We start from the raw sequence: 9,848 nt of genomic DNA, 5'->3' as shown, positions 1-9,848 counted from the left end.
CGGAGCTGCTGCAGGGATCGCGTTAGAAAAAGAAAGTCGAAGAGAGAAAAAAGAACAGGAGCGATACGAAGGGAAGATGAGACGAAGAAGAGGGCCGAAGCGAGAAGCTTTGCATACATTCGAGGAAAGAAATCTTGCGTATAGCCTGGTAGCCTGTCCGAAGGCGGTCAACGTAATTCTGCTACATATACGTACACCTTAGTCAGGTAGGGACCCTCTTTGACCCTCGCAGGTGCTAGATAATGGTGCAAGTAAGAAGCATCGACAGAGGCGAGACGAGAAACGAAGGACGAAAGGAGCGAGAGGTCTGGAGGCCGGCGGGAAACAACGAGCTTGGAAGCAAGGACGAGGGAAAAGAAAAGGAAGAGGACAACGAACGACAAAACGGGGTTGGATAGGGGGGAGCGGCATATAAGCGGGGCTGATTCTTAGAAAGAGAAAGGGTTACAGAGGCCTTAAGTGTAAAAGATTATCGGAAGGCAGAGGAGCACCGAGCACACCGGTATCAGCAGAAGCAGCAACAGCAACAGCGGCGGCGGCACCAGCAGCAGCAGCAGCAGCGGCAGCGGCAACACCAGCAACGACGACAACGATGAGGAGGAGGACGACGATGACGACGACGACGACGACGACGTCGTCGGCAGCCCACTTTTTCCTCAAAAGGGGAACGGCTTTGGAAAGAGGAGCGAGGGGGGGGGTGTGGTGGTGGAAGGAGTGTGAGAAAGAAGGAGGATGAGGGGGTGGATGGTTGGTAGAAGCTCGCTGGGTAAGAGTCGGGGGTACGGAGCACGAAATGAGGGTTCCTGAGTTTTTGCCAGGCGATCAATAAAAGTCTCTATGCTCTCCTCTTATACTTGTCGTATAACGAAGTAGGCTGGCTGACTGTAAGGGGTTTGGGTGCGTGGCCCGGTGCGTGCATTAATTCCACCTCCGCCACCTCCGTCTCTCACCCATTCCACCCTTCTGGCTCGTTCCTTTTCTGGCCGATGTCCTTAGTACACCCTCTCGGTCCCGCTCATTCTCTTCAGCCTCGTTTCGACTCCTCCACATTCCCCCTTGCCCCCTCTTATCCTACACGCCCTCGTTTCCTCTCCGCGTCTTCCTGCCTCGACTCATCAACGCTCGGCGCCTATGAGAGCACGCAGCCGGATACGAAGGGTACGACGCGCGACGAACAGCGGCGAATTCGGCGATCCGCTATACTCTCGCCGCAACGGTGTCTTCGCCGTAGCCAGCGCAGGACGCGTTTTAAGAAAATCTGACGCTCCTTCCACCTTCCACTTTCTTGTCCTTCCTCCGCGTCATCTCGAAGGCCGTCTCTGGTCCTGTATCCTAAGCTTTGATTCTCGTCCCTGCCGTTCTCCTCGTCCCTGTCACGTCGCCGCTCACCGCCACAGATTTGCCTCTCGCGCGATATAGGCGCGCCTTGCCTCTTTCTTTTTGCCACGCTTTTCCTCTCCGTGAACAAACGTCCGCTACTTTCGGTTTGCCACTTTAACTCCCGAAGACCGAACCTTTCGCTATTTCTACTGATTTTTCATACTAAATACGTAGTTCGTGCATAGTTTATTTTCCCATAGCTGTCTATACAGCTACAGTTTTCCCATAGATCGTCGATATTTGAAACGACAATGAACAACGAAACGCTGTAAATATTCGCCTTCGATAAATCCCTCGACAACACGTTCGCCCTTCACGATCTTTCAGCATTTTCTACTTTCTCGTTTACCCGGTTATTTTATCCCGTCTTACGCGTTCCTACATCCCCTTTCTTCGAACCCCATGCTCTTTTCACGTGTTTGCGTCTGCCAGTCGGTAATCCGTGTCAACGTGGATTCTCTTTATCCAACCTCGGCTCTCGTGAAAGCACATGGTACCAACGGTCAGACACAAGAGCGATTTACAATTATCCGACCGAGTCGACTCGCCTTGTTTTCCAACGATTTTCCTCTTCCCGAATCGGTCGCTTCTGAACGCGCACTTGTTTAGATCTTTCGTTTTCTTTTCGCCTCCGCTTCCCGTACTCGCGTACCCGACAACGTCGGCAACGTGTTGTTTATAGTCCGTTTCCGATGTAAGGATACAGGCATAGATTGGAAAGTGTCGTCGGGACGCTATCAAGAGCTATCGAACGAAACAACGCGACCACGTCTTGTTGATCATTTCACATTTTACGATAACGAATCGAGCCCCGTTATGCAATTTGCATCTTACGAGCAGGCTATGCAGTACCGTATCTATACAATAATATACTCGCGCTTAAGCTTTTCTTATGCTCTCCGGCGATATTCCATTACCAAGAACTATACATTTGCGACGTTTCATTAATCGCACATTGTGATTCTTTGATCATTGGTAAATTATATTATAAATCCTTGATCTTTGATAAAAGAATACAATAAACTAGCTTCGTTACATACGTCATAGCGTGCAACGAGATTTCGAAATCGAAGTATAACGAAGAAAAGTATTTGCGCAAGTAACTTATAATCTTCTCGCATACCGATATCTTCGCAACCCTCGCTGACTTCCATTAGAAGTAGGAGAGTCTCCCTGCTGGACACTTGCCAAGCTACGTACCGTGCTAATAGAAACGAGAAGGGTGCAGGTAGATCGAGAGAACATTATACCCAACAGCATAACTCAATTGATAATTAACTCGTCTTGTAACTCTGTACCTACGTATTTCCCTTAACGAATGTTTATTAGCACAGATATCGAAAGATTTTTCGTAGGAAAATATTTACGAATTTGAAATATTACGGTCTATAACGTAGTTCCAATCTTTTCATCGATGAATCGTGCACGTCGTCTTTCGCGTATATTCTTTTCTAGCTTTTGCATCGTTAAATGTCGCATAAATGTCGCGTAAATGTGTCGCATAAACGCGTAAAAATCCGATCGTTGTACGAAATGTTAGCGAAATAAGTGGCGATACTACGTCGTTAAGGATAAAACAAAGAAATTCGTTCGACGGTGATCGTGTTGAACGCTCGTCATCCTCGTTCGTTGTTTCGTATGCTGCTGTGCAAAGCGGTGAAATCCTGCATCAGCGGAGAGACGTTATTTGCAGAAAGTTTTAGGACGCGACTGAAATACAGGTAGAAGGGGGAAAGGGAAAGCTAGCCCCGGTCCACGCGGTTTCTCGACGCTGCTTAGAAATTCGTTCGGACAGGGAGCTTCTCGGACGGGACGGGCTTCGTGCACAAGCCACGGCGGACGCTGCGATCCGATTTCGTTTTATTTCTTCGTGCGTTTCTTCTCTTTCCCGTTCTTATCCCCCTGTATCTTTCCCTTCTCCGTTCCCTTCACCGTTCCCTTCTCCGTTCCCTTCCACCCGTTCTCCGTTCCACCCGCAAACATACATCCCATTTACTTTACCACATCACGCGACGGTTGCTTCTTCTTTCCGGTCGATCAGCCCTCGCTATCTCGTATCGGCCGAGAACGAGCGAGAAGATGAAAGGTTTCGCTGGCAAGTGTAGCCGGACGAATCAAGAAAACACTCTTTGATTTCCCACTGTCCGACTCTGGACCCGAGAACGACTCGCGGTAAAAGACTCACTCGCGCGAGAAATCGATGTTTTTCACAGAAAAGTCTTCGCGATCATCTTGGCATATTAAAAATATATTATTCTTGTACGCTGAATCTCAACGCGTACATCGGGCGAGATTTAATTATAAAATAGGCAAACGCGGTTCTAAAATTGCAAAGTCGAATAATAGACCGTTGAGTTTATTCGCGTCTAGATGAAAATTCTATACCCGAAAGAATACTACGTTGAACGATGAAATTGATTTGATAGAATAATTTTAGAAAATCCGAAAATTAATCGCTTCTATTCTATCGTCTATTCGATTTATACGACAAATACAGCCGGATAAATCGGAATTTGGCATTTCTATGCTGCAAAATATTTTCTGACGGACACAAATCCGTGGAAGTCGTAACATCTTTTCATCGTAATTTGCGACGAGCTGTTTATAAAGTTGCCATACGTATGCCAAAATAATCTTTCGAATATTTTGTCGAATAAATCGCTTACAGTAGAAACCACCGATCGACGCTTCTTAAACGAGTTTCCACTTTTAATAAATTTTCGCCAATTGACATTTTCATTTGCCGTCGCGATACATTAATATAGATACAACACTTTATAGAAATAATGCGCACGATCAATATCTACGATTTTACTTCGTTTAGAGCTTATTTTTAAAGACTCGTTGCGAATATTTCATAAGGAAAAAAAACTTGCAGTTATGACACCGGATTAGATAAACGCTGGCCCTCTGACGATTAATCTGTAAGCCGATTCACTGCCGAAGAAACTTCCTGTACAACGCTTCAAATTTTCTGTTTAACACTTCGCAAATCATTAATGCGTTATGAGCTGGACACCTGTTAAGTTGCTATCAAACTCTCAAACTTTCCGAACAGAGATAATCTCTGCCTCTCTCTCTCTCTCTCTCTCTCCATAACCCTCCCCCCCCCCTCCGCCTTACCCGTTTCTCTTTTAACAAACGGATTTTAACAAATTTCAGTTTGAAATTTAAACGATTCGTCTCAAGATAGAGAGATATTATCGATGAAAAATCATCTACATTTAAAATAAAATGTGCGCGAAAGATTATTCGCGAAACGACATTTTAATATTATTTTCGATCTTCTCACTTGCGACGTCTTCGATGATTTCTCGTCGTCTCTTTGAGAGATACAGGATAGTTCGTTCGACAACTTGGCTCTTAAAACTCTTCAACAATGACAAACTTTTATACACGAATATCTCTACACTAATTAAAAAAAGTGACCAGTTTTAACTAAAAATACGATAGGCCTTTGAATTCGCTAGCTTCAAGTCCAATAATTAACAAAACATTCTATATTTCTCGTTTACTACAAGTATGAAAGGAAGAAAAAAAAAAGCAAACGAAACTATTTCTTTGTCCCAATTCATTTCTTCTCAGAAATTTCTTCGTCTCACGTGCTATTTTTATCGTCATCATATTTTTATTATTATTATCATATCACAAACAAAGGGAAAGTACGCTTGTTGTGTTGTTTGTTGTACGTGCAGCGTTGAAGTTACCGGATCCGGTTCGCATACAACTGTTGACGCGTTATAAAAACAATTTGATAAAATTGCGACTCGGCGTTATCGCAAAGTGAGCAGAATATGTTTGCCTCCAGCCCGTACAACGATTCTGATCAATCAACTGGCAATAGGGTGCCGTGATTCGACCACTTTGTAGGTAACTCGTATTCTCATGGTTTCTCCACATACCTAGCGTATGCGATCTTCGTCTTCGCGCTACTATCGATCTTGCGTATGTTTAAATACCTGCGTCAGCCAATTCGTACACATAGTAGGCTTTAAGCGATCTCACGCAGATTACGATAGAACAGCGTTTTTAATTCGGTCGCCGAAATTACAGATACGGATACATTACGGATACGGATACGGACGATTTCTCGATACATCGGTGCAACCATTTCTGATTCACTGATTAACACACCGGTATAAATTGAGAATAAGATCTTCAACTTCCAAGACTTTCTCCTCTAATTAAACATTATCGATCGCGTGTATCGTCGCATACATGTCGCCGGTTAATGTCACACTTCCGTTAGGATATCACAGCAATTCTATAGTCTCTGCTTTGTGCGTTAAGACGTTGGATTAGTGAGCTTAATATTTTGCAAATTAATATTTCCATCTAGCACAACCATGCAAATGAATATTATCCTGCCGCGCTTGTTTACCTCACGATACAGTATACGATATTAAAATGCGAATAGTAGCGATTACTTGTTTAACGAAACGCGTAACGATGTTATAACCACGAGAACAAGAAATATGTCTACTATATTTACCGCAGCTATCGCTTCACGAAGAAATTAACGATTCGAAAGCTCCGTTATTATAGTCACACTTTAGATATGTACATCGATGGAACACGTTTGAAACGCACGAACGTGTGATAAAGTCAACGAAACTTATTTGTTTCAACTTAACGCTGCTGTCTACGAAAATTAAGGAATCTGTATAATAATAAGAGATCTGATTTAAATAGCAAAGTACGTTGGCCGTTTCTACCATACGCTCGAATACGTATATTTACACGTTTCATCGTTTCCTTAGAAATCCGCGGTACCGCGTTCGACCCTGCAAGGAACTGTGCGTGCAATCGTAAAACGCGTTCTTTCCACCGGAAGGTGTGAAATTCAATTTCTCCGTAGCAACCTCGCCTTAAGCAATCCGGTCGAAGAAAACGATCGATAAGATTGGAAAACTGACCGAGCTGGACATTGATCATCGGTTTTCTTCGCTCCAACGTCATCTCCTTCTCGTCCTCGAAATAATCCGCACGCTGTAACGTAATTACTATTTAGCGGAAAACTGACACGAATTTCCAAAAGGCTAATTAACGATCCGCAAACGCGTTCCACCTGATCGGAAATACCTCTTCGACGGCCATGTTCCAAGAAACTCGCAACAGCTATACGTTGTACACGAGGACGTCGTGTGGTTAGGTGCACGCGCAGATAAACATACTTGTGCCGACTGTAAACAGAAAAGAACTACCGCGATCCGAAGGAAAGACACGCTTCGTTTTTATTAGGCTCTGTGAATCATACGATAAATATTACACTACAATAAAATGCGATCGGTACGCTACTTGGTCGATAACCTTATTCGATTTCGTAACGCAGTTACAAAAACGTACATATACATGTACATATACACTCGAACTTTGACTGTCCGCTGTTTGCCCCTTCTATATGTACAATGACTAAACACGGAGAATAATGTTGGAAATCACGTTAACTTGAAAAAGTGGTAAACAACCGCGGTAACTTTCACGAAACGCTCATCGGTTATGATTAATGTCCTCGTGCCGTTAAAGTCCTAGCATGGGGCTATCTTCTAAATACGCGCCATACTCGACAATAAGGAACGTTCCACGATCCGCGAACGTATCACTATCTATCTTGTACGAACCTATTTGCTTCGTTCGTGACCAGTTAGTATCTGTTTGGATAATCTAAACAAAGTATGTCTCCTAGACCGTAAATGGCAATATGCGATCCACTATGCGATCCGAATAACATTTTACTTTTCTACTGATTTAGAAAATACCTATCGCCAACCTGCTACACATGTCACTCGATATCTATAGCTTGACCAGTTTTTCGACAAAGTATCATTTTATATTTTATATTTCCGCAAATATAATTCACGATACTAAAATCTTCGCCTGATCTTCCAGTGATCAATAAATTTCGATATGTCCACGGGGTCCCGTGGATACTACCGTACACCGTTTACACGACGGTACGACGACCGTACCAATTACGAGCTAAAGCTACGGCGTAATAAAAGCGTGCAAACAAGAATTCAAGTATTTCAAAGTTTTATACTTGTTCGCTTTCAAGTAGATCGACATTTACTTCAGAATTTAGTAATAAGTTAAATAAGTTAATTCGGTAATAAGTTAGTATGGTATTTCTTTTAGAAAGCTTACGTTAAACCGTTGTTTCAACGAATAAATTCCAATACAAAGATATTATATTATGCTATTTATATTTTTATTATTATTATTATTATTATTATTATTATTATTATTATTATTATTATTATTATTATTATACGATTGTACGATTATACTCGTAGCAGTAAAAAAAGAAGCGACGTACGACGTACGGAGGACATACGGACTAGATAGATGCGAAGAGAAGTTTGCGACGCAAGAAAACGTTACAACTTGCACATAAGCTTACCGATAGCGTAGTTCACGTTCGCCGCGTGCTAGGCTCAATTTTCAGGCACCGTATGTACGTAATACGTACAGAGTAAACTCGCACACTTGGCCGCTTACTGCAGCCACACGAGCTACAGAAGCGTGGGTTTCGCTGCGTTTCAACTGCAGCTTCTTAAAACGCACCTTTACATCTTTTTAAAACTGCCACTCTTTTAACTTTGTCTCCGACGATTTACCCTTACCTTCGAAATATTGATGCACGATCAAACTCGATATAAATGAATAAAGATCGATCCTATCTTAGTTAGTTAATTAATTAATCAATTAATATTTTCAAGTTCATAACTTTAAGAAAAACCGGAATACGTATCAATCGCACAAAGATACATTTATTTTGTATTATTTTTGTCCCGATTAGATTTCCGTCTCAAACGTAGGCAAAAAGGAAGTATTTTCGTCAACGATATGGTTAAGTCGCGATATATGAACGTAAATGGGAAATTTTTCGACATTCCGCTCTAATTTGTATACTTTAATATTTTACTGGTTGTACAATTCTGAAACTATGTAATAATTTACTTAGGACCAAACCTGTCGTGGACTAGCTGTGACCCAATGACAGCGATTACAACAGAAAGTTAAGTAATAAAATTGATTGGATCTTCGACAACGTACCAAGGCATACCGGAACGGATTGCGGATTGTCCGTCGCCGATCTCGCGTGTCCCGTACGAGCGCAGATAGACCAACGTAAACGTAAAACCGTCACCGGGAATGGTCAGGCCGTAACGGGAGAAGGACGCAACCGCGAGAAAATGCTGCAAGCAACACGAGAGGAAAAAGAGGAAAGAAGGAACTAGAAGGGAAATCAAGCGACGAGGGGAAAAAACGGACGGAGGAAGCGTAGGAAAATCAAGAAGAAAACTCGACAGAAACGGAGTGTGGGCTAGGGAGGTAGGGAGGGAGAGAGGGGGAGGGTCCGGAGTGTCGTGGCGCGAGTTGGCGCGGGGCGAAGCGGTCCAAAGCGGGCCAAAGCGGGGCGAAGCGGGGCGAAGCGGGGCACAGATAGAAGGAGTAGAGCGTCGCGGCGTTGTCCTCACACGTAGCGGCGCTTTCTTAATCATCATCTGTCTATCTCTCGGCATTAGTCGAGAAGAAGAGGAGATGGGCAACGATGCCGGGTAACCTACGAGGAATCCGCCGAACAGAAAGAGAGACGGGGAAGCGAGGGAAAAGGGCAGGAGGAAAGGCCGAGCGTTCGGGGTACAAAGAGCGAGGAAACGGTAGAAGGAGGCAAAAGAAGGAAGCAGAGAAAGAGAAAAGCAGGGGAGCGGGAGCGGGAGCGGGAGCGGGAGCGGGTGCGGGAGAGGCAAGGAAAGAGAAAGGATGAAAAGACAGAAGGAAGGGGTGGGTGGGCGCGAGCGAACGCGTGCAGAGCAAAAGAACGAAGGAGGAAAGAGTCCACGTAGGAAGCGCTGGACGAACGGCGAAGAAAGACGGGGAAAGAGTGTACCAGACCGGAGAAGGATGAGGACGATGAGGGCGGGAGGGCGGCGGGGCGGGGGTGGGTGGTTGGGTTGGCGGGTGGGGGGAGGGGGAGAGACGCTTCTTACTCCGCCCAGCATCCAAGATGGCGTTGGCAGCGGCTCCCCTCGTCATTAAAATCAATAATTAAAAAATACATCCGTGGGCACCTTCGCTTTTCTAGCGCCTCGTGACGCGTGCTCGGCACCACCCGCCCCACCAGCCCTCTCTGCGTATATATCTGTACATCTATATAGGTGTATGCGCGGCAACCAGCCGTCTGAGAACCACTGGCACCGCTTCTTCGTGGGTAGTGGGGCGACACGGGGGTTGACTCGGGGCTTGGAGAGACGCGGCAGTGGTAGTGGCAGCAACGCTGCTGGCAGGGGGTGACTGAGCCTGGCTCGTTAGGGGGAGAGGGGTGCAGTGGTACCAGGCTGCACTGGCGAGACCCTTAAACAGGGACACAAGGACGAGTGGATGGGTACGGAAGTAGGTACTTCCTCCGACCACCTCGCCCACCCTCCCCCCGTCCTCCACCTAACCGTGTTGCCCCACCTTCG

General features: G+C 44.9%; 1 protein-coding gene across 1 annotated transcript; it reads left to right on the top strand.

Annotated features, from left to right (window-relative positions):
* Positions 1–242: 242 nt before the first annotated feature.
* LOC122573703 (nucleolar transcription factor 1-like) lies at positions 243–720 on the top strand. Its single transcript, XM_043740452.1, has 2 exons — positions 243–389; positions 484–720. Exons 1-2 carry the CDS (start codon positions 243–245, stop codon positions 718–720), a joined length of 384 nt encoding a protein of 127 aa, XP_043596387.1.
* The last annotated feature ends 9,128 nt before the right edge of the window (positions 721–9,848 follow it).

Source organism: Bombus pyrosoma, linkage group LG2 (genome assembly GCF_014825855.1).
Source record: "Bombus pyrosoma isolate SC7728 linkage group LG2, ASM1482585v1, whole genome shotgun sequence".
Lineage (NCBI taxonomy): Eukaryota > Metazoa > Arthropoda > Insecta > Hymenoptera > Apidae > Bombus > Bombus pyrosoma.
This window is presented reverse-complemented; position numbering and strand designations above follow the sequence as displayed.

Coding starts and splice junctions, on each gene's coding strand:
- LOC122573703 (XM_043740452.1), top strand. CDS start 243: ATGGTGCAAGTAAGAAGCATCGACAGAGGCGAGACGAGAAACGAAGGA. Junction 390..483: donor ACAACGAACGACAAAACGGG/GTTGGATAGGGG, acceptor ATCGGAAGGCAG/AGGAGCACCGAGCACACCGG.